Genomic DNA, 26,314 nt, shown 5'->3' with positions numbered 1-26,314 from the left:
TCGTACTAGGGCTGGGCGACACGGCCTCTAAATGATATTGCGATGTTTTTTGGCTATATCACGATACACGATATATATTGTGATATTTCCTCTAAAGCACTTAAAAATACTTGATTTAACCCTTTGATGCATACAGTCGCGTCAATATGATGACTACAATAGTCCCTGCAACATGTCTGCATTAAACCATGCAAAGATGCTTTAAAAAATAATTAAATAAAAAAAAGTAGTCTACTGATACACTAATTATTATAATATTAAAAAAAGATTATTTACATCTAAGACTATTTATATAAAAACTCTTGGGTGCCTAAGACTTTTGCACACTGTTTTCTATCCACTTTAGCCAAAAACAGCGGCAGATTAGGAACTGATGTGACAATATATACTCGATGTTCACGATATAGTAATTGACTACATCTCATGTAGAGCAAGCCGCGATGCATCCTGTACACTCGACATATCGCCCAGCCCTCATTCGTACCGGACCTTGGACCTTGGGTTCAGCACGGCCAAACAAATGCAACGTTACTTTAACCACTAACGGAACTCGCATGCCTTTTTGTTAGCGTGCGGAACTTTCAAAACTCCATTGGATTCATCTTTTTGCAGAACATCTGATCTGAGGTAAGGAATCTATGTTACCAGTTTTGGGTTAATCAGAGTTGTTTTTCACAGCGTTCACAACGTGTGTGTGTGTGTGTGGCATTAGGCGCTGAGCGCGGCACGAATAAATAATTTTTCAGCCCGCTTTTGTATCGTGCATAAGAACACAAATACTCTCGATAATCTAGCGTTTATATGAAAACGATTAATAAATCAGCCGGAAAATGACAACGTGTTTTGTGTATTCCAGTAAATGGCTATTTTCACGGATTTCTCTGGAATCACTAGAAATCTTCACAACTATACTCGTATTCAAAACGGTATAAAACGGAAATGTACTGATGAAAAAACAATCCGTTTCGTACATGTTGACTGCAAGCAAGTCATTGATAAGCGACGGGTGTATTAGACACATAGCCATAATTTAAGATATAGTTTAATCGCTCGCAAATGTGCTCGTCCTCCCATTGATTAACGTGCTGGCATCCAAGCGATAAATCGTCATATCCGGCTGGCAACCAATGTGTTAACAGTAACTACACCCCCCCCCCCCCCCCCCCCCCCACTGTACTGAAAATGTTACCGTTTCCCCCACCGTTACACCCCTAATATGTATGTAGTAGATATATAAATGTACGCAGTTAAATCAAATGCTAAAAGAAATGATGGTGATCATAATTCTTCTGCTTCACACTCCTGTCCCTATTTCATCTCTCTCTCTCTCTCCCCTTCTCTCTCTCCCCTTCTCTTTCTCTCTCTCCCCTTCTCTTTCTCTCTCTCCCCCTCTCTCTCTCTCTCTCTCTCTCTCTCTCTCTCTCTCTCTCTCTCTCTGTCTCTGTCTCTCTCTCTCTCTCTCTCTCTCTCTCTGTCTCCCCTTCTCTCTCACTCTGTCTCCCCCTCTGTCTCTCAGCCATTTGACGGACAAGTCCTCCAGGTGGGAGGATCCCTCTGGCAGAGGGGGCTCCACCCCTGGAGACGGTTCCCATGGCAACGGGAGTGGCTCAAACATTCCGTCGCTGCTGTCTATGGCCACGCGGAGTCACATGGACATAACCACACCCCCTCTGCCTCAGGTGAGTCATAACCACACCCCCTCTGCCTCAGGTGAGTCATAACCACACCCCCTCTGCCTCAGGTGAGACATAACCACACCCCCTCTGCCTCAGGTGAGACATAACCACACCCCCTCTGCCTCAGGTGAGTAACCCTAAAGAAAAATACTAAATTAATCTCCCTTGTGTGTCTGTCTGTCTGTCTCTGTGTGTCTGTCTCTGTGTCTGTAGGTCAGTGCTGAGGTGCTTCGCGTGGCGGAACACAGACACCGTCGAGGACTCATGTACCCCCAGATCTACCATATACTGACCAAGGTACACCACTACTAACTATGATGGATACCACACACTCCTCACTGTGTCCTTTATGAGAAGGTTGGTTGGTCCTCTCTGACGGAGAGGCGCAACAAACACTGGTATCTGTTCGTTTTAAGGCCCTTATTGGTAAGCTACCTCCTTATAAAGCCCTTATTAGCTACCTCCTTATACTACATATAATGTAGATTTCTCCCCCATTTTTTATCAGATTGCAAAGCCGTTTTTTGCTAGACGTCCACGGAAAGGTAGATAATCTAAATGTGTTATAATTTATGGCAATACCGTTCAGGTTTGTTCCCGCCGTGAGATATAATCCCGAAAATAAAGAGGGGGGGAAGAACTGAAAAAGAAGTCTGATGATTGACGGGGCTGGCGTGAGCTGGGAAGTGTATTTAAAAGAAAAAAATATTTAAGCTAGGGCTGGGCGATAAAACGATAACGATAACTATCGCGATAAATTATTTCCTCGAAATAAACATGAAACGTGGTCGCAAAGTTTCGATATATCGATTTCCAAGCTTGGCTCCGTTCAGCCTCGGCTCAGCACACCCACTAACAACAACCAACGTTACGTGATGACGTGACGTGCATACGCACAACAGCTAACAACCAATCAGTGAAGGAGATGGCCGAGAGCGAACGAGATCCGGAAGGAGACCCAGAGGTACTAGGACTCTCTCAACAACAAGGCTTGCTAGGCTAATTAGCTTGCACGGCGTTGTTTTATATATTTACGTGCCGAGTATGTGTGTGTTTTGAATTCTGAGGCCAAGTTTAAGTAGTGTGGGGTATACAGTGGACGTCGTTTCAATATATTGTGGCGGAAGAGTATTTTAGTGTAATATTTAGCACATTGTCATGGAATACACCACTTATAAACAACAGGCTAGCTAGGCTAATTAGCTTGCACAGCGTTGTTTTATATATTTACGTGCCGAGTATGTGTGTGTTTTGAATTCTGAGGCCACGTTTAAGTAGTGTGGGTGGGGTATACAGTGGACGTCGTTTCAATATATTGTGGCGGAAGAGTTTTAGTGTCATATTTATTGTCATGAGATGCTCCGCTTGTCGGCTACTGTTAACGTGCGCGGACTGATGACGACATCAACTCGACTTGAGACATTCGCAGCAGCATAAGAAGTTAATTAAACTTGACAGACATTATATCGACGATAATTATCGATATCGAATTACATGAAAATAATTTTATAATTTTATCGCGATAACGTTTTTGGTCATATCGCCCAGCCCTAATTTAAGCCCATCGAAAGCCCTGGGTCTCTTCTCTCAAAAGACTACGCTCAAGTTATGTTGGCCAAATCCTCGTGTCAATCCTCGCCTTTTTTCGACTTAATACCCTGAGATTTCTCATATTTCACTAATAACACAACCATTGGTAAACAAACGTAGTGAAAATATACACTTTGACTGCTGTTTTCACTGGGTTTGGGTCTTTACTCTTGGCTAGATAAAAAAAGAAATTAAAATGCAACATTAATTCACACATTCTGTAGAGATGGATTTATGGCGTGATGTCATTGTCGGCCCAGTACCGGACCGCTCGGGCTTAAGAGGTTATTTTTGGCAAACACCTGGGCCAGCTGATCCGTAGCTTATTGTCATCATACAGCACAAGTACAGTACAACAAAGAGGTTTAGCATCCAACCACAGTGCAAATGTAACGGTAAAGTACAATAGTAATATACAATGTGCAGGGAGATTAAACTGGGTATAAATATATATAAATTAGTACTACTGAGTAATAGTGCTAATCAGATGTATGTACAGAGTTGTATTAATATTTACAGTGATACAGGTATAAAGACACTATGGTAGTAAGTCATACTGGCCAGCAGCATAACCAGTAAGGGATATGTACAGATATAGTATCTACAGATATGTACAGATATATAGTATCTACAGATATGTACAGATATATCAGGGCTCTACAGTGCGACCATATTACTCGCATTTGCCCCTAGAAATATGTGTGCTAACCGGAAAAATCAATTACTTGCACAGTGTGCGAGTGAAGATTACAACCTCAGTCATGCTTTTTTCTCTCCGCTGTTCAAAAACTACAAGTCCCACATTGCACTCAAGCCAACGGTCCAATCACAGTAGAGTGACGTGACTGGTTTCAAGGGAAATAAAGGAAATGACCAATCGGAAGCTTTCATTTGCTTTTTTACTTCCGGAAAGTCCGCCATTGCGGTATGCGAGACTTTCCCGAGACACAAGTAACATTAAGTTAATGTAACTTATTCTAGTCTTACCAATAGCAATAGATTTGAGAACACCTAGATTTATCGATAGCAATAGTAATATAACGTTAATGCAACAAAACGAATGCCTTGCTTTGTTAATCTTTTTTTTTTTTATCCACTTTTTCTCCCATTTTCTATATTTTTCTCCCATCCCAATTTTCGTATCATCCAATTCAACCCTCTCCTGTCACGAACGCTGTTTCTTGCCTCCCACAAGCCGGCTGCAATGTGGACTAAGTCATACATAGCACAAGTCCCCTCCGGTACTTGAGGTAACAGCAGTCGCATCTTTTCACCTGCGCAGCTCGATCTCTCAGTGGCGAGGAGTAACGCGTGGGAGGCTCACGCTGCCCCCGACACTTCCTGATTCTACTGCGCAGGCGCACCAACCGACCTGTAGGAGTCGCTGTCCACAACGCCTGATCCCCACCCATCAGTTTCCCACCCCCTAATACGGCCAATGTGTATTAGTACGGACGACCAGCTAAACTGAAAGCAAATGTGGAGCGCTGGGCTCGAACAGGCAAGCCCAGCGTCTCCAGATTTTGTGGCGAGCGCCTTGCCCACTACGCCACGTAGCCGCCCCCCTTGCTTTGTTAATCATAACGTTGATGCAGTAGCGTATGTCGTTGTGTTGGCTGTAACGGACAACGGAGAACAACATAACACTGTATGTTCTGAAGGATCAGATTAAACCGAATATATATATTTATTTATATATATATATTTAATTGTATTTGTATATCCCCTGATATCCCTTGTATATTCCTTGTACAATATGCATTGAATATCCCTTCTAGTCTACTGAACATCCCATAATAGTCTCCATTCTACCATTGGACGAGACCTTGGTGCCAGGTCGCCATACCCCTCAGACCAGGTTCAATCGTACCGCTCAACATGTATGGACAAGTCCTAGTTCCGCGTAGGAATATGTCTACCGCACCACTAATGGTACTATTTGTTCATAGTGCGTATATATACTGCGCTATTAAAGTAGAGCTTTCCTTTAGTCCAGTTCCTTACCCTCCAACAGAGTGACAGACGCAAAAGCCTCCCCGCGAACCACGTGTGGGCAGTAAGGCCAATTCGGCCCAGTATCGGCATTGAGACATCGTGTATATTAATATTTGAATAGTCATATTTGGCACTATATCGTCGAGTTGGACGTATTCTATTAAGCTAATAATAGTCTATTCATATGTAGTGCCTCGTGCGGTAAGAGTTCTATAGTAATCAGCACCCCCATCGTTTCGGGCATCAGCTGGACGCTTATCCATGGTGGTTGACCCCACGTGAAGCTGCACCCGAGGAGCTCCAGGCCAAAGAGCGAGTGGACCTGTATATTGGATTATTCTACCGACGACGGCTAGCCTTCCCCGGCTTGGATTATGCTTTGAGTACTTTGATTATTCTATGGATAAAGGCCAACACTGCGGTGTGTTGGAAAGACCCCCCCCGGAGAGGACGACAGGTGAGAAGACGCTCTACACGACGAGGTCGCCTCACGTCTCTCCATCGTGGACCGGAGGACGCCGGCCACAGAGAGTCCAACTGCTTTCATCTGTGGATCGAGGATCGCTGGGCACCGGGTCGCACGACTGTGGGCTCTCCCAGGATACCCTCGGCCAGACGGGATACAGCCAGACTCTACCCCCCCCCCCCTCCAGCTGTCCTACAAGCAGTCGGAACCTTCCCCTAGTGTATCCAGCTATATAATCATTCAAGTATCATTGCTATTGTTCCCTAAATATTCCAGGTTGTATATTTGCTTCCTGCGCAATCAGAGATTGGACATTCGATATTGATCTACCTACGAATACTCATTTGCCATAAAAGTGCATACTATTTCAAATCATAAATGTAATTAAGTGATCGTTGTACATACCTTTTGCTATGTATTATTATTAAACGCAGACTTTCGACTTGGTACATTTGTGTTGGATCCGTTTCATCAGGTGGGAGTGTTTATCATAATTATTTATACCTAGTACTGGGTGGCCAGAGTCTAAAGTACAAGAGGTAGTGGTAGTAAGTATCATATCTAACCATACAGTCAGGGAATTGTACCCCTCAGTTACAATTGGTCCTTCGAGCCGGATGGTAATCAGTGTAATATTAATATAGTGTTATTAATATTAAAATGGCCTATGATGAACACTCCACGAAACGATCCTCCTAACCAACAACGCCCGCGGCGCAAACGACAGCTCCCTCAGTACTTAGAGGCTTACGCTGTCAGTCAACAACCTAGTCTTCTACCAACAGTAAACGCGGTAAAACTAGAAAGTAAAATTATGTCTAACCCTAACGACCAGGCTACCCCGACCATAGAGGCCCCTATGGGTTCTAACGTAACTGACCCAGCTCACGGTGGGGACCAGGGGGAACCAGACATGACTTTACACCCCGCCAATACCGAAGAAGTAGTCCCCGACGAGTCCCGGGAGGAAGACAACACTACCGAGAGAGAACTCGGCACGGAAGAAGATGAGGAGAGCACCGTGGAGATAGAGCTCCAAGACTCCGCACGGAGTACCCCAAGGGACGGCTCCCCTATACAACCGTCTTCTCCCAGCGAGGCAGAGAGGACACTACAGCAGGCATTCCTCGTCAGCCTGAAAGCCTCTACTGAACGCGATAGACTCCAGGGTGAACGCGATCGATTGCGGATACAGCAACGGAGCGAAGAAGAGCACATACGCCTGGAAATAAGACTCATTCAGATGGAAGAGAATATGGCAAGAGACCGGGCCGACGCCCAGCGCGCCGCCACCGGTGCCCAGAGAGAATCGGATCTCACCAAGCGCGAAGCCGAGCGCGACAGAGCACAAGCGCAACTAATAGAACAGCTGATCAGAAGGACAACACCCCCTCCCTCCACCAGAGGCTCCAGGAACTCGTCTAGACATCACTCCAGGGCGGCATCCCCTAGCCGAGTAAGCGACCCTGAACTTGACCAACAGACGAGGTTTATACCCCCCGCAGACCCCCTTCCCCAACCGGTCCAAGCGAGACCCAGCCACCGGGAAGGAGCAGCATACACTGCGGAGAGGCTAAATCAGAGACTACAAGCCCTGGATGACCTAACGGAAGACGAAGAGGAAGAGGAGGAGAACCACGCCCGACGACAGCACAGTACTCTACCGGACCAGGAGGTCCAGTACAGCCCAGGCTATACCCCCGCGGAGCTGCGCTACAGACCCCCGACGCTATTCACGGGTGAGCACGACGCACGACCCGCACCGAGGAACAGCACCTGGACCAGCGGGCCATGGTACACAGCCGGTACCAGCCCACGCCAAGGAGCAGGAGGAGACTCGCCTAGGAGGCCTCTCCCCCAACGCTCGCCGATGTATCAACAATCCGCGTCATACATTGGCACACCTATGGTACCAGACTTCACCCAGGAGAACCGGGCCCAGTATACGGAGCTCCGCATGTGTCTGGAGACAATGTTGGTGGATGTCATTGATGAACGCCATAAATACGCGATACTACTGAAGCATTTAAAGGTACCCCGCGCGCACAACATAGCGCTCGCCTACGCCACTTCCACGACCCCATACACCGCAGCGCTGGTAGCGTTGGACCAGAGATATGGACGTATATGGGATTACGTGATCCAGGAGATCAGGCACATCGACCGCCTACCCCCAGCAACAGACAATCGAGCACTGGACGACCTGTCCATCAGAGTGCAGTCCCTGGTAGGGATGCTGGGAGCGCAGAGGGAAAAGGGTAGGCATGAACTATACGCCAACTCAAATGTAGAGAGGATCTTGGAGAAGCTACCGCCCGCCCGACAGGAGCGCTTTAGGCGGCAGAGAGACCACCGAGACCCTAATGGCCCCGAACCGAACCTCCTCGATCTAGCCGACTTCCTGGCGAGAGAAGTCAGCAGCTTACGGCTAGATACATTCGGACGGAGCACCCCTGGCTCCAGAGAAGGAACCAGGAGACTAAATGATGGAAGAAGATCGGTGACTGTCATGCACCAATCGGAGTCAGTGCCAAGCAGTAGGAGCCACAGTACCCCCTCAAGAAAGGAGAAGTGGAAGATAGTGTGCCCCTACTGTGAGAAAGAACACTGGCTGTCACAATGTGACTCATTCCCCAAGATGAATGCGGAGGAAGCGAGTCAATGGATAAAGTCCAACAGACGCTGTTTTCGCTGTGCGCGATCACACATGGCAGCCGAATGCCGCTTAAAGAAAAAGTGCAGTCGGTGCGATGGAGCCCATCTGGACATACTCCACGACAGTAACAGACGGCGGCCTCCACCCGCACCATCAAGCAGCAAAGCAAGCGTCATGTACATCGACCCCGCCAGCAGCAGCGGAGCCAGAGTGCTCTTAAAGGTAGTCCGTGTGACATTGAGCTACCAGAATAAAGTCATGGACACTTACGCCGTCCTTGATGACGGGTCAGAGAAGACCCTTCTGCTCGCGTCCGCTGCGGCCCAGCTAGGGCTGCGGGGGAGCGAAAACCAAATGACAATTCGGACAATAAGAAGAGATTTGAAAACGATAAAGGGCGAGAATGTCTCATTCTCTATCGCAGCAAGCGGCCAGCCCGAGCGACGGTACAGGATTACAGACGCTTTCACCAGCCAAGAAATAGGACTGTCGCGGTACACATACCCCGTAGCCAAGCTGATGGAGAAATATGTACATCTACGCAAGCTACCGATCCCACTCATAGACGGTGCTACCCCGACACTGTTGATAGGCTCCGACCATGCAGACCTCATTGTCCCGATAGACCGGGTTCATACCGGACCCAGAGGCTGTCCTGCAGCAGTCGAGACCCGCCTAGGATGGACTCTCCAAGGCCCACTCGCCAAATCTCTCAACCGAACCACAGCCACTAGCTGTCTCCACTCCCGAGTCACAGAGGGAGACACCGCACTCCTGCAGCATGTAGAGAGGCTATGGACCTTAGAACAAATGCCCTTTAAGAACGAAAAGAAAGACATTCGCTCTAAAGACGACATCTACGCCATTAACCTCCTCGAGACGGGAACAAAGAGAGTCCCAGTCAGCGGCGTGTTGAGATACGCCACGCCACTCCTGCGGCGGGAAGGGATGCCTACCTTTCACGCAAAGAAAGACGCCACAGAGCGGTACCTACTAAACACAGAGCGGCGCTTAGCCAAGGACCCCGCCCAAGAAAGTGTATACCGCGCTGAGATTGAGAAGCTCATCACAGCGGGACACGTCACAAAGATTGACATTAAAGAGGCCGACCAGACGACTGAATCGTGGTACGTGCCCCACCACAAGGTTCATCACAACGGCAAAGACCGCATCGTGTTTAACTGCAGCTACCAGATCGGATCCCAAAATCTGAATAAAGAGCTATTGCCCGGTCCTACACTCGGCCCCTCCCTACTAGGCGTACTACTCCGCTTCCGCCAGGACAAGGTGGCTATCAGCGGGGATATCAAAGGGATGTTCCTGCAGGTGAGATTAGTAGAGGAGAACAAGCCCCTGTTGCGGTTCCTCTAAATACTTTATTTCTCAGTTTACTAGACAAGAACAGACAAAACAAAAAGGAGGAGACAGAACAAAAATAAACAGACAAAACTAAACAAAAAAAAACAAAAAAAGGACTGCCAGACAGGAAAATAAAATAACAGTGTGACTTAACTCAAAGCATTAAAGTGTGTTGTATAGCCAGGTGTTACAAGGTGCAGGTCAAACATGATATACAGGGGTGAGTCTCTGCAGAGTGCAGTTATTTGTCCTTCAGATAGTCAATGAATGGGCTCCATGTGTCCGAAAACCTGTTGTGCTCTTTGGATCTGTAATAGCGGATCCTCTCCATCTGTATGATTGTGATCATTTCATTGAGCCATTTCTGGAAACACGGGGGTGTAGGTGATTTCCAATCGGTTAGAATCATTTTTTTTGCAGCTACCATGCCGAGCATTAGTGTCTGTTGTTCCTCCCTCGTGTACCTTAAGGCAGTCTCTGAACACCCAAAGAGTGCCAACTCTGGATCAGGGGGAATGTCCTTTCCATAGACCCTGGAAAACCACTGGAATATTTCACCCCAGAATTTTTGTAAATGAGGACAGAGCCAAAAGAGATGTGTTAAAGAGCCCTCTGCAACTTTACACCTGTCACATAATGGAGAAAGAGATGGATAAATTCTATGTAGTTTGGTCTTTGAATAGTGGAGTCTATGGATGACTTTAAATTGAATCAATTTGTACCTAGCATTGATCGAGCAAGTTTGGATTCTAGTCAAACCTTCATTCCATATGTTCTCAGACACCTCTAGATTCAACTCAGTGGACCAGGCATCTCTCAGATGGTCAGTGGACACAGAGGTGGAAAACAGGGACATAAAGCGAGATATCAGGTGTCTGGAGTCTGGAGGGAGCTTCAGGAGATCATAGAATGGGCAATTCTCTGGCATGGTTTCAAAATGTGGAATTTTTTCTTTGACATAGTGTCTGATTTGAAGATATCGAAAAAAGTGGGAGTTAGGGATGTTAAATTTTGTTTTCAGTTGGTCGAATGATGCAAACTGTTTGTCTATGTACAAGTCTCCAAGGGTCGTGAGTCCCTTGTCCCTCCAGACAGCAAACGCCCCATCTGTCCGAGATGGCAAAAAGGAGTGGTTATGACATATAGGGGTATACATACAGACATTTGGTGGCTTGTGAACACCTCTTATCTGATTCAAAATCCTAAGTGAGTTCCTTAAGATAAAATTGTCACCAATTAGCTTTTGAGGGGATTCTGTTTTAGAAAAAAGTAAAGTACAGAGAGAGGAGCCTTTTACTGCTGTGGCTTCAATGTTTAGCCATAGGGGGGAGTTATTAGATGGTGTCTCACCCGAGAGTCCCCTCTGCCAATAGGTCAAAGCTCTAGCATTGGCTGCCCAATAATAATTCCTGAATACAGGGAGGCCTAGGCCTCCCTCCTGTGTTGGCTTCTGCAGATGCCCTTTTGATATGCGATGGGTTTTATATCCCCATACAAATGGGAAAATAATAGAGTCTAGTTTCTTAAAGAATGCTGCAGTGAGGAAGATTGGCAGATTTTGAAATAGATACAAGAATCTAGGAAGAGACACCATCTTGATTGCGTTAATACGCCCCACCATAGATAAGGGCAGGGTCCTCCACTTCTCTATGTTGAGTTTTAACTTTGTGAGCATGTCAGCATAGTTAAGTCTAAATAAGAGTTTGGGATTTCGAGATATTCGGAGTCCTAAATATGAAAAATGGTCATTTACTACTTTAAATGGTAGAGCCTTAAGAAAGTCTGAGTTCAGGCCGCCCGAGAGAGGCATGAACTCACTCTTACCCCAATTGATTGTGTAGCCAGAAAGCTTACCAAATGATTCAATGAAATCTAACAAGGGAGGAACAGAGGTTTCTGGGTCTGAAAGATATAACAATGTATCATCAGCGTAAAGGCTCACCCGGCTTTCCATGTCCCCTATCTTAATGCCTCTGATATTGGGGTGGCTCCTGATTCCTATCGCAAGGGGCTCCAGAGCAACGTCGAATAGTAAGGGAGAAAGCGGATCGCCCTGTCGGACCCCACGTTGCAAGTCAAAAGGTCCAGATTTATCATTATTAGTGAGGATGGAGGATGTCGGGCAGAGATATAGTATTTTGACCCATGCAATAAAAGAGTCTCCAAATCCAAATCTTTTAAGTGCCTCGAGCATGTAGGGCCACTCTATTTGATCAAACGCTTTGGCTGCATCTAAGGACAAAATGGCCGCTCTGGAGTTGTCCTCGTGGTTGGTATAAACATTGTTCAGGAGCCGACGCACATTACAAAATGAAAATCTGCCTGGGATAAACCCTGTTTGGTCAGGGTGTATAATTGATGGAATATGTCTCCCTAATCTATTGGCTAATACTTTTGTGATCGATTTTTGATCAAAATTAAGGAGGGCGATGGGCCGGTAGCTCCCAGGCTCTGTTTCCTCCTTGCCCTTCTTCAGTATGATACATATATTTGCTTCGTACAGAGAGTTCGGAAATCTGTTATTCTTAATGGAGTCATTGATCATTCTGAGTAGGATTGGGGCAAGTGTCTTGTGAAATGTCTTGTAAAATTCACAGCCAAATCCGTCTGGGCCTGCTGCCTTACCAGAGGGGAATGACTTAATTGCCTCAACTAGCTCACTCTCTGAAAAATCTGAATCGAGTTCTAACCTGGATGACTCATCCAGTTTTGGCAGGTTGAGAGAGTCAAAAAAAATTGTAAAGTCTGCATTAGTGGCCTGAGACTTTGTTTTGTATAATTCTGAATAAAATTCTTTAAAGCGGTTGTTTATTTCCTTAGGGTTAGTTAACAAATCACCTGTTTTAGATAACATTTTGTGGATTGCACGGCTCGCCTGTGCTCCTTTCAACTGTCTGGCCAACAGCCTCTCTGGTTTGTCGCTCAGTTCGAAATGTCTCTGTTTGAGCTTCAATAAGAGTTTACCGATGTTTCCACTAAGAATGCGGTTATATTCATACTTTAAATTCAAGATCTTATTATAGTCTTCTTGCAAAAGAGAGTTCCTGTAAGTCTGTTCAAGGGTCGGGAGTGTGTTTTCGATTTCCACCAGACGATGGCGCTGTTCCCTTTTTTTTGAACTTTCAAAGGAAATTATATGACCTCTCATTACTGCTTTAAGAGTCTCCCAGAGTATGGAGTCTGAGACCTCCCCTGTGTCATTGAACTCAAGGAACTCCTCCAAGTGAGCTGTCATACAGTTAATAAACTCTTGGTCTGTGAGCAGCCACGGGTTAAAGCGCCAACAGTAGCTTTGTTTGGGCAAAGCAAGCTTTATTTCTAGTGAAACTGGGCTGTGATCCGATATTATTATATTATGATATTTGGTATTCACAATGTTAGTTATTAATTTTGCATCCACTAAAAAATAATCGATTCTCGTGTATGACTTATGGACATGCGAGAAAAACGAATAGTCTTTGTCCGTTGGGTGTTGTAGTCTCCAGATATCTACTATGTTTCTAGATTTAATTAAATTATTTAATGTTAGGACAGAAGCTATTGCTGTTGGGGTGCGGGAGGAGAGTATCCAAATATGGGTCAAGGTAGCAATTAAAGTCTCCACCCATTAATAAATTAGTGGTGCCTAGGTCTGGAATTAAATCAAATACTTTGCGAAAGAAATTTGGATCATCAGTGTTTGGGCCATATATGTTCAATAAAGTGATAGGGAACGAATGTATGTTTCCAGTAATCATAATATACCTGCCATTTGGATCTGTGACTATTGAGGAAAGCTGGAATGGGATATTCTTGCGAAAAAGAATAGCGACACCTCTAGCTTTGGATGTGAAAGGTGACTGGTAAACTTGAGATATCCAGTTAGCCCTCAGTCGCCTCTGTTCTGTAGCTTTTATGTGAGTTTCTTGTAGAAACATTATGTCAGCGTTAAGAGACTTTAAATGCGCAAACACTTTGCCCCGCTTTAGAGCTTGCCCAAGACCGCGTACATTCCACGAGACCAGCGTTATGTTATTCATATCTGTCTGATTTATACGAGTGGATCCTGACATGTAGGCTATACAATTGAAATAATGGGAACAGCCTGGAAAAGCACACTAGAATGAAAATTAAACAATGAGTCTGGCAGCTCTGGACAACATTCAACACAAATACCCCCCCCCCCCCCCCCCCCCCCTCCCTCCCCCCGGAAGACGGTCGCGTGGGTAGAATACCATAGTATTCTTATTCCACATAGCCATCTCCCTACCTCCCATTTTCTGCCTATTGCAGAGTTGTGACATGTTAGCTGGTCAAACAGCTCCCTCTATTGGTCTCCCTGTGTTAGTAACTATCCAATGCATTATCAAAAAACTAAATTGGAAGGGAAACAGGGAGATCAATTATTTTTTCCTTTTCTTTCTTTCTTTAATTTATGGTAAATTATATTGGGTAAGGAGAGTAATGCTATGGTGATACTATCGTCCCCATCAGTCATGGTGACCACAGCACCATACACAGCAACACTACTGGTAATAAAGATAAAATAAAATAAAGATACCAGCAGTAATAATTCACCCAGCACAGTTACCACTATATCTGTCGCTAATAACATAGATTGTAATAATAATAGCAAAACAAATATATGAATAATATAAACCATATATAGACCAAGTTATATTGGGTAAGGAGAGTAATGCCATGGGTGATATTAACGTCCCCATCAATCATGATGACAACAGCACCATCCACAGCAGCACTAATGGTTAGAAAGAAAAGTTATCAATATTTTTTTTAAACCCATGAACAGTGCCAAACAGAAGAGGGTTTCATATTACTCCAAGTCCATGTGGCCACGTTAGACTGAAATGTTCACAATATTTTCAGCTGACCAGTGTGGACAGCGCCACCATGGGCATACCTGTGTTCTGTATGATGTGTACAGTATGTACAGTAGTAGACAGTCTCGTCCTAGGTCGGCGCTGGTGATGAGTGTGCCTCCGCGTCTAATGTGGGCTTGATCTCGGTTGTGTAGAAGTCCATTGCCTCCGATGCTTCGGTAAAGGAGTGAGTCTTATCCTTGAAGGTGATGAGCAGCTTAGCAGGGTGAGCCACCCCGTAGCGCAGTTTTGTTTTGCGTAAGAGTGATCTGAGCTCATCAAAGGAGGCTTGCTGCTTGCGTTGGTCTGCTGTGGCATCACGGAAGATGCTGATTTTATGTCCTTTGTACTGTAGCCCGCCTGGCTCTCTAGCTTTCACACCGGCAAGACGCACAACCGTCTGTCTTATATCAGAGTTGTTGAGTTTAGCGATTAGGCATCGCGTCTTGCCTTTATTTGCTCCGATGCGGTGAGCGATATTGACCAAGTGAGGTGGACGTCCTAGATCTTGACCAAAAAGTTCGCTCAGCATTTCGTTTACAAACAGTGTCGGGTTGCCTTGTTCTGTTCCTTCTGGTAGCCCAAAGATTCTCACGTTGAGTCTTCTGCTGTGGTCCTCAAGCGATTCCGTCTTCTGTTTTAATGATTTAACTTCCTCAGATAGTGATTTATTCTCCGCTTCCAGTTGTATCAGCCTTTGATCAGTGTCGTTGGCAGCCGTCTCAAGAGAGTCAATCTTGTCCAGGCATGATGTTACCTTTAGCTGGATTTTGTTTAGATGATCCTTGATCGGCTTTAGATTGGATTCAAGTCCTGTAGCAAGTTCTTCTCGTACAATTGTTCTCATGAGCACCGCTAGGTCAGCGTTCTCCATTGTGAACTTTGTTTGTGCACGCGTGGACATGTGTTTGTTCAAGGACGATTAGATCGTTTTGAAAGAATCTGCTTACAAAATAAAAGGAGCTGATAAATGTCGAGGTGAAGTCAACTTAGTTTCTGTTCATTATGGGTTCAAAAATAGTGATAATTCGAGGGTTTGCTGCGACACGACGCAAGCTGTGTTCAGTCCATGCCACCGGAAGTCATCGTGTTGCGGTTCCTATGGAGAGAGAGGCCAGGAGATGAGCACCCAGCCATCTACCAATGGGAAGTCCTCCCTTTCGGAACTACATGCAGCCCATGCTGTGCTACATTTGCACTACAGAGACATGTCGCAGAGGACCCAGCAGCGGACGAAGAGGTCCGACACAGTGTGAAGAACAGCTTCTACGTAGATAACTGTCTACAAAGCGTTTCGACCCAGGAAGAAGCCGAGGCTCTCCTACATAAACTCTGCGCCTCTCTGATCAAAGGCGGCTTTGATCTAGCCACGCTCATCCAACGTGAGCTCACCATTCCGGTGCATAGAACAATCCTGTGGTCAGATTCCACGACAGTACTCGCCTGGATCAAATCGGATTCATGCAAATACAAAGTCTTCGTGGGAGTCAGAGTCACTGAGATTCAAGAGTTAACCGGAGAGTTAACCGGAGAAGCAAACTGGCGCTATGTTGATACAAAACACAACCCAGCTGACGTCATCACCCGGGGAATGTCCCTAGATGACTTAACCCGTCATAACATCTACAGTGACGGACCAGCATTCCTCAAGCTCCCGGAAGGAGATTGGCCCACGCCCACCCCGAGGGAAGCAAGTGACGAGGAGGCTGAGAATAAGAAACCCATGTTCTGTGGATTGAGCACTGTTGTCTCCGCAGACCCCAACATAGACGATTGCATTACCATAGAGAGTGCGCAGCAACGGACATTCCTGCGGCACCACCCAGAGATTAAGTCCCCCGCTGATATGTCAGCAGCTGACTACGAGGAAGCAGAACTGCTTCTACTGCAACGAGCCCAGACACAATCGATGATGACCATGACCCTATGACTTTGTGAGTTGACTGACCCTTACAGCGAACCCTTGAGTGGTAGACAGTGCGGTTAATCTGTCTCTGCTTATCTAATTGGGTTGGGACCAATTAGGGGGCGGCTGTTCTGAAGGATCAGATTAAACCGAATATATATATTTATTTATATATATATATTTAATTGTATTTGTATATCCCCTGATATCCCTTGTATATTCCTTGTACAATATGCATTGAATATCCCTTCTAGTCTACTGAACATCCCATAATAGTCTCCATTCTACCATTGGACGAGACCTTGGTGCCAGGTCGCCATACCCCTCAGACCAGGTTCAATCGTACCGCTCAACATGTATGGACAAGTCCTAGTTCCGCGTAGGAATATGTCTACCGCACCACTAATGGTACTATTTGTTCATAGTGCGTATATATACTGCGCTATTAAAGTAGAGCTTTCCTTTAGTCCAGTTCCTTACCCTCCAACAGAGTGACAGACGCAAAAGCCTCCCCGCGAACCACGTGTGGGCAGTAAGGCCAATTCGGCCCAGTATCGGCATTGAGACATTGTGTATATTAATATTTGAATAGTCATATTTGGCACTATATCGTCGAGTTGGACGTATTCTATTAAGCTAATAATAGTCTATTCATATGTAGTGCCTCGTGCGGTAAGAGTTCTATAGTAATCAGCACCCCCATCGTTTCGGGCATCAGCTGGACGCTTATCCAGGGTGGTTGACCCCACGTGAAGCCGCACCCGAGGAGCTCCAGGCCAAAGAGCGAGTGGACCTGTATATTGGATTATTCTACCGACGACGGCTAGCCTTCCCCGGCTTGGATTATGCTTTGAGTACTTTGATTATTCTATGGATAAAGGCCAACACTGCGGTGTGTTGGAAAGACCCCCCCCGGAGAGGACGACAGGTGAGAAGACGCTCTACACGACGAGGTCGCCTCAAGTCTCTCCATCGTGGACCGGAGGACGCCGGCCACAGAGAGTCCAACTGCTTTCATCTGTGGATCGAGGATCGCTGGGCACCGGGTCGCACGACTGTGGGCTCTCCCAGGATACCCTCGGCCAGACGGGATACAGCCAGACTCTACCCCCCCCCCTCCAGCTGTCCTACAAGCAGTCGGAACCTTCCCCTAGTGTATCCAGCTATATAATCATTCAAGTATCATTGCTATTGTTCCCTAAATATTCCAGGTTGTATATTTGCTTCCTGCGCAATCAGAGATTGGACATTCGATATTGATCTACCTACGAATACTCATTTGCCATAAAAGTGCATACTATTTCAAATCATAAATGTAATTAAGTGATCGTTGTACATACCTTTTGCTATGTATTATTATTAAACGCAGACTTTCGACTTGGTACATTTGTGTTGGATCCGTTTCATCAGGTGGGAGTGTTTATCATAATTATTTATACCTAGTACTGGGTGGCCAGAGTACAAGAGGTAGTGGTAGTAAGTATCATATCTAACCATACAGTCAGGGAATTGTACCCCTCAGTTACAGTGTACACATTAAAATTGCGATAATCGATTCTAACATTTTCAAATTGATGCAGTTGAATTTTCCCCTTAGGATCGATGCATTGCGATGCATTGTTACACCCCTACACCAAAGTCACTGGCCCACTGTGCGTGTGTGTATCTGTGTGTGTGCTAACTTGGCTAGTGTTATCAACAGCAGAGGTGGGTGCAAGCGGTGTGATGTAATTGGCAGAATCGACTTGTCAATCAATGGTCTACCTGACACGCAAACTCATAAACAATGTTTCTGTACTGGAGGTGTACAGTATTTCAATAGGCAACCCTGAAAGGATTATTCTTCTAGAAGAACAACACTAGCCAACACATAGGCATTGTATGCATAAAAGGGGTAAAAGGGGCAAAAGCTAAAGTTAAGTGACTTACTTTTGTAGCAGTAGTTCAATGTCACTGCCTTTTTTATTATGCCTAGTTGTTGGCTACAACTTTGCCACAGTAGGCATTAATCACTTAATAGTTCAAATGTCTGTGTCCCATTCCCGTTTGCATACGCAGATACACACATGCACACAGTGGGCCAGTGACTTTGGTGGTATGTGCTATTGCACAGATGTGTGTCCCGTTCCCGTTTGCACATGCACGCACAGTACAAATATAAATTTATTTAAAAATAAACTCTTACTTGAAATATTTTTACTGTGCTCCTAAATATTTTTGTGTGCTCCTAAATGTCTTTGTGTGCTCCTAAATTTTTTCATTTAGGAGCACATGTGCTCCTTGGGAAAAAGGTTAGCGTAGAGCCCTGAGTATCTACAGATATGTACAGATATAATATCTCTACAAATATGTACAGATATATTATCTACAGATATGTACAGATATGTTATCTACAGATATGTATAGATATATTATCTACAGATATGTACAGATATAGTATCTACTATCTACAGATATGTACAGATATAGTATCTACAGATATGTATAGATATAGTATCTACAGATATGTACAGATATAGTATCTACAAATATGTACAGATATAGTATCTACAGATATGTACAGATATAGTATCTACAGATATGTACAGATATAGTATCTACAGATATGTATACATATAGTATCTACAGATATGTACAGATATAGTATCTACAGATATGTACAGATATAGTATCTACTATCTACAGATATGTACAGATATAGTATGTACAGATATAGTATCTACAGATATGTACAGATATGTACAGATATAGTATCTACAGATATTTACAGATATAGTATCTACTATCTACAGATATGTACAGATATAGTATCTACAGATATGTACAGATATAGTATCTACTATCTACAGATATGTACAGATATAGTATCTATACAGATATGTACAGATATAGTAACTAGCGTGTTCCTCTTGTCTCTACCAGGGGGAGATGAAGATGCCGGTCTGTATAGAAGACGAGTGTAACTCGGAGCTGCCTCCCGCCTCCCTCCTGTTCCGCGCGGGCAGACAGTACGCCTACGGGGTCCTCTTCAGCCTGGCAGAGACCCACCGGCGCCTGGAGAGGCTCGCCCTGCGCAAGAGGGGACCGCTGGAAGGTACAGGAGGCTGTGTTCTGTGTAGCGCTGCAAGAGGGGACCGCTGGAAGGTACAGGGGGCTGTGTTCTGTGTAGCGCTGCAAGAGGGGACCGCTGGAAGGTACAGGGGGCTGTGTTCTGTGTAGCGCTGCAAGAGGGGACCGCTGGAAGGTACAGGAGGCTGTGTTCTGTGTAGCGCTGCAAGAGGGGACCGCTGGAAGGTACAGGAAGCTGTGTTCTGTGTAGCGCTGCAAGAGGCGGCCGCTGGAAGGTACAGGGGGCTCTGTTCTGTGTAGCGCTGCAAGAGGGGACCGCTGGAAGGTACAGGAAGCTGTGTTCTGTGTAGCGCTGCAAGAGGCGACCGCTGGAAGGTACAGGGGGCTCTGTTCTGTGTAGCGCTGCAAGAGGCGACCGCTGGAAGGTACAGGGGGCTGTGTTCTGTGTAGCGCTGCAAGAGGCGACCGCTGGAAGGTACAGGGGGCTGTGTTCTGTGTAGCGCTGCAAGAGGCGACCGCTGGAAGGTACAGGGGGCTCTGTTCTGTGTAGCGCTGCAAGAGGGGACCGCTGGAAGGTACAGGAAGCTGTGTTCTGTGTAGCGCTGCAAGAGGCGACCGCTGGAAGGTACAGGGGGCTCTGTTCTGTGTAGCGCTGCAAGAGGGGACCGCTGGAAGGTACAGGAAGCTGTGTTCTGTGTAGCGCTGCAAGAGGCGACCGCTGGAAGGTACAGGGGGCTGTGTTCTGTGTAGTGCTGCAAGAGGCGACCGCTGGAAGGTACAGGGGGCTGTGTTCTGTGTAGCGCTGCAAGAGGGGACCGCTGGAAGGTACAGGGGGCTCTGTTCTGTGTAGCGCTGCAAGAGGGGACCAGTGTTACACATCAGTCCAGCTAGGCTGTTAACTAGAACCAAGAGGAGAGACCACATCAGTCCAGTGTTGGCTACTCTGCAGCTAGGCTATTAACTAGAACTAAGAGGAGAGACCACATCAGTCCAGTGTTGGCTACTCTGCAGCTAGGCTGTTAACTAGAACCAATAGGAGAGACCACATCAGTCCAGTGTTAGCTACTCTGCAGCTAGGCTATTAACTAGAACCAGTGTTTCCCCTAGGATTTTTTTCAGGGGGGGTGCTAGGCCCCCAACACTACTAGTGTTTTCGAGGGGCGCGCGTGTCACGGATATGTGGTGTCAACAGTGTCGTCATAGGCAGTAAGGCGGTTGTTAGTATCGGTGCATTTCTCTACACTGAGCTGAAATTAAACGATTGCACATAAATTAGGTAAATAAATATTAACAAGGTGATTGATTGAATGAACATTTTATTAACAGATTGCAGAATGGGTACAATACAGTACGGCTCAATGCACACAATTGTTAACACTGCGAGATTTGCGAGTGCTTAAAATATATCTTATAGCTATGGGTCTAATACACCCGTCGATTATCAGTGAGTTGCTTCCAGTCAACATGTACAAAACGGATTGTTTTTTCATCCGTACATTTCCGTTATGAATATGAATATAGTTTTGGTGATTCTTAGTAATCCCAGGAAAAGACGCGAAAATAGCCCTTTAGTGGAATACACTAAACACGTTGTCATTTTTCGCCTGATTATCTAATCATCCTGAAATCAACGCTAGATCATCGTTATTATCCTTCCTCGAATGAAAAGGGCCTCGTAGCGCGAGGCTCCCCCAGTCCCCTCCTGCACCCAACGGCACACAGCCACACACACACACACAGACAGCCGCGATCGGGGTAGAAGGAAATATCAGATCAACGCAAGATTTTATATATAGAGTCCTTACCTGGTATCTGATGTAATGCAAAAGAAATAATCCAATTATCTGTAGGGATGGGAATTGATAGGATTTTATCGATACGATTCCATTATCGATTCTGCTTATCGATTCGATTCTTTATCGATACCCTTATCGATACCTGATCAATTTATAATTTACATAAATAAATTGGAAATGCAACAGAACTACATTTACATTTAGTCATTTAGCTGACGCTTTTATCCAAAGCGACTTACAAGTTCTGTACGACAAGCCATCAGGAAGGGCACAACTCTATCAGCTGAGCAACAATGTTCATCAAAGTGTTGAGTGCTACAGTGTAGGTTAGTTTATTAGGACAAGTGCATGACAGTACGGTTAGTTAGGGTTAGATATATTTTTTTTTATTTAGATAATGGTTGAAGAAGTGCGTCTTTAGTCGACGGCGAAAGATTGGACGTGATTCGGCTGTCCTAACTGGGGTGGGTAGTTCATTCCACCATTGTGGGGCAAGGACTGAGAATAGGCGACTTCTCTTTGATGACCCTCCCGGAGCTTGGATAGGAGTAGGTCTGAGGCGGCCAGAAGATGCAGAGCGTAGGGGTCTAAGCTGGTTAGAATAACAACATGCAACTTGACATTTCTGATTGTCATTTATTGTTGAGCCCCCATGTCAGAAAAATACAAAAACTGTAAAAAATAAAACATTAACTATAGCCTACACTTAAATAAAATAATGTATTTGAGATTCTCTTAAAATGTATTTATTTTTTTATTCTTAAACTAATTTAATCTATTGAATAACAGGTTGTTATTCCTCCGACTTCTGTCTCACACACACACACACACACACACACACACACACACACACACACACACACACACACACACACCAGCGTTTCCGTTAGCCGGTAATTACCGGTATTTGACTGGCAAAATCTGTTGAAGTCCGACATATTTAATCTCTCCGGTCATAATGTCCGGTGAAAATAATTCCCTCTAAACACAATTAGATTATTTGAATTGTATTAAAATAGGCTAAAATTATATAGCCTATGCGATGAACGAAACAATCTCACCAAGCAGCCGGTCTAATAATGACATCCTGCTGTCAGCGCGAGCTGGCTGCTGATATATTTACGTGAAGCATGGCTTGGCAGGGTGCAGTACTCCAATTCAGCCATTGGCAATTCAGCTGTTGGGTGGGGGCGCTGCTGACACCACTGCTCTGCTCTGCCTGCTCCAAGTGCTCCATGCTTCACGTAAATATATCAGCAGCCAGCTCGCGCTGACACAGCGGTGCCAAATTTCTCAGTTCTTCGCTTGATATAATTAATACAAATGTCCAATATAACGGAATTAGTTAGCTCATAAAAATGTGATTATAACAGACTGCTGTTTATTAAGGTCGGGCAGACTGCCCACCGACACCTCAAGTCGGCAGCAGCAGCACGAAGTCTCGAGGGACTTATTTTATTTGGAATATATTAATGACTGATACGCAAAAGTAGCCTAGTTTTAAGTTAAAATATTATAAATGCCTTGATGATGTCATTCTTTATATAGGTCTATCGATTGTTTTTAAGCTCAATAAACTCTGACCGGAATTTATCCCATTTGTCCGGTAGATTGAAATCTACCGGACACTCAGACCTGCAAAAAAAAATTCTAACGGAAACCCTGACACACACACACACACACACACACACACACACACACACACAGACACAGAGACAGAGCTCCCTCCCCGGGCCCCTGTCCTTTAAGGTATTGGCTTGTGTTGCTACACGGACACATTTGTATGTTGCACCACCATGGTACTTCCTGGCTTACAGTGTAGACTTGTAAATAAACACTGCAGCTCTTATTATATGTGAACTAAAGAGTACAAGGTTTACACAACAGCCCCCACCTGCTGTTTTATTGTATTTGTACCTGTACTATCCGCTGTCAGCTAGGGCTGCACGATTAATCGTTTTTTAATCGAAATCGCGATTTGGAATGATGCAATTATCAAATCGCCAAGCCTGCAATTAATTTTTTTTTTTTTTTTTTTATTAAATTTAACCAGGAAGTCCCATTGAGATACAAGATCTCCTTTGCAAGGTAGACCTGGCCAAGATGACAGCAATAACATTTGCAATACATCACACAGCAATAAAATGTGCGATACATCACACAAGAACATAATAAATGTGCATGTATACAATACATCACATGTAAACACAAAGCAGAATAGTCTACATGATAGTAAAAGTGTATAATACAGGGTAATACAGTAATTTTGCAGTTGGGACCCGACTACAGAAAGCAGCAACATTCTTCTTGTAAATTTTTTTTTAAATATGTTATAATCGCATCGCAATCGCAATATCTGTCAGAATAATCGCAATTAGATTATTTCCCAAAATCGTGCAGCCCTACTGTCAGCTGTTTATCTCTCTTTGTGAGCTTGATTAAATAGCGTTAGCTCACGCTAGATAGCGTTAGCTCGTTAGCGGCTAATTAGCGGCTAATTTTAGCTCACCCTGACCTAAATCAATGACTAGGTTCTAAAGCATTCAAGTAGTTTTCACTGCACATAGAAGTAGCCAAACAGCGGGAGCATTTCGGGAGCATATTACCAAAATCCAGGCAATTTCGAGCCCTTAAGGAATCAAATAAGTCTGCCATGGCTACATGCTAACGCTAACGTTGTTTTGAAAACCTGGCAGCGATAAGGGAATCGAAAGTCACGGGAGGCACACGGTTCCAGGCATCGGCCAATTAGGAACCGGTTCCCAACGGGTTTTCGATTCCCATCCCTAATTATCTGATCGCCATTCCAAATACTGCTCATGGAGGTCCTTCCCACATTACCGAGCGTTACACCTGAATGGGCGGGCGGGGTTACTGTTCCATGCCATCGTTGTAAAGCCCTACCTCGCCTGAGTATTTAAACCCCGCCCGCACGGCTCAGATCGTCCCAGAAAAGAAACTACACCATTTCTAATGGAGTGCAATACCAGCTGGAAGGCGTAGGTGACGGTATTTGCCCTTTTGCGAGCTCAGACCCATTCCCAATGATAACATCAGGCTGGATGGAAGTAAGTGAGTGGATATCGCTAATAAAAGAAATGACGATTAAAACCCGACTATACTCGTGATTGGCGCTGAACGGTCGGCGAGTTAACCCGACTATACTCGTGACTGGTGTTGAATGAGTTAAGGGGATGCAGACCAGAGAAAGACTTTCGTCTTGTTTACATCAGGGTCCCCCATTTTCAATTCATAATGAATTGTAAGTAAGGGTGCAATTCGTGCAATCCATTCTTTGTGGATCTAGCCCTGAGACTTGTTACGTGCGATGCTAGTCAGTCTCAGAGTTGTCTCTGAATGGATTTGGTAGCTTTTTTCTGCGTCTCCGTAGACCGTGCCGCACCACCGTTTTAATGTCTTAGGTCGCTTTCACACAGGGGCTGTTTGGTCCGGACTTTCGGACCAGAATTCGATAGTCCGGTTTTTCGGGTCTGCGTGAATGCGCGTCGAACTCGGTCCGCGGACCAAGCAGGCGAACTCTAGTCCGCCTGAAAACGTAGGTCTCGGTTCGGCTTCAGCGGACCAAACGCGAACCAAATATAGGAAGTGATTATTATTACCACTGCTTGCAGCACTCACTGCAAAACAAGCACACTGCATCTAATCTCTCTATCTATCTATCTAGCTATCTAGCTATCTAGCTATCTAGCTATCTATCTATATAGCTATATATCTAACTGTGCATCTTGGGAAGAAGGAAGAAAAACGCGGCTTATTATTATTACCGAGGCGCACGGCATTAATAATGGGTCAATGCCACGTCAATACTATTATTATTATTATTATTATTATTATTATTATTATATTATTATTATTGGTCTACAAGTTATTTAGCGAGAGGATGGTGGTAATGTGCTTCAATAGAACAATGGATCAATGCCATGTCAAAACTCGCTCCGCTGATCTGGAGGGCTCGCAGACAGCACACACAGACACACACATGCGCGCGCGCACACACGGCTTGCAGCCACACACACATTTCCACTGTCCAATAGACAAGCGCCCTTTTCGACCGCGTGACATTGTTCAGAAGGTCTCGGTCCGCTGACAGATTTCTCTTATGTGAACGCAGGCGAACCAAATGAAGAATGCAACAATGTTGCAACTTCACCCCCAGAACCGCACCGAGTCCACCAAAACTATATGTGAAAGCGACCTTAGTGAAGATTGATTTATATGAAAACCGATGTATGTATAATTTTGCTAGCTCGCCAACATTACTGTGATTAACCCATTCAGTGCTAACCACAAGATTAGTCGGGTTAACTTGCCATGCGTTGAGTGCCAAGACCCGAGAAAACCAGAGAAAACTCAGGTTTTAATCGTTATTTCTTTTATTAGCAATATCCATTCATTTTTCATCCATCCAGCCTGATGTTATCATTGGGAATGGGTCTGAGCTCAAAGGGCAAATACCGCCGCCTATCGTCTCCCGGATAGTATTGCACATCATTGGATTGGATTGGATGGGACTGCATCAGGAAAAAAACTCGGGTCCCGGGGTTTTCCTTCTCGGGCAAGCAGTAGTTGTTACCACATTCACTGGGGAGGCTCGGAGCAGCGTCGATTATGTGTTTTGATGCTATAACGTTAGATCAATAAACGCGATCAATATTTGGAATGGCGATCAGGAATTGGATTAATCTTTTTGCAGAACATCTGATGTGAGGTAAGGACTCTATTTTACCAGTCTTGGGTTAATCAGATGTTTTTTTCTCCGCCATCACAACGTGTGTGTGTGCATAACGTTAACGCTGACCACGGCATGGATAATCGATTTTTCAGCCTGCTTCTCTAGCGTGCATAAGTACACATATACTATCGATAATCTAGCGTTTATTTGAAAACTATTAATAAATCAGCCGAAAAATTACGACGTGTT

General features: G+C 45.1%; 1 protein-coding gene across 1 annotated transcript in view; it reads left to right on the top strand.

Annotated features, from left to right (window-relative positions):
* fam120c (family with sequence similarity 120 member C) overlaps positions 1-26,314 on the top strand; it is a 98,921-nt gene that overhangs the window by 46,958 nt on the left and 25,649 nt on the right. Inside the window, exons 8-10 of the mRNA XM_084332569.1 lie at positions 1,517-1,679; positions 1,890-1,973; positions 19,430-19,601. Of these exons, the coding sequence (XP_084188695.1) occupies positions 1,517-1,679; positions 1,890-1,973; positions 19,430-19,601 (419 nt within the window). The remainder of the gene's footprint in view (positions 1-1,516; positions 1,680-1,889; positions 1,974-19,429; positions 19,602-26,314) is intronic.

Source organism: Notolepis coatsorum (assembly GCF_963971535.1).
Source record: "Notolepis coatsorum genome assembly, chromosome: 17".
Lineage (NCBI taxonomy): Eukaryota > Metazoa > Chordata > Actinopteri > Aulopiformes > Paralepididae > Notolepis > Notolepis coatsorum.
The sequence above is the reverse complement of the archived record's forward strand: the minus strand, read 5'-3'. Positions and strand labels throughout refer to the sequence as shown.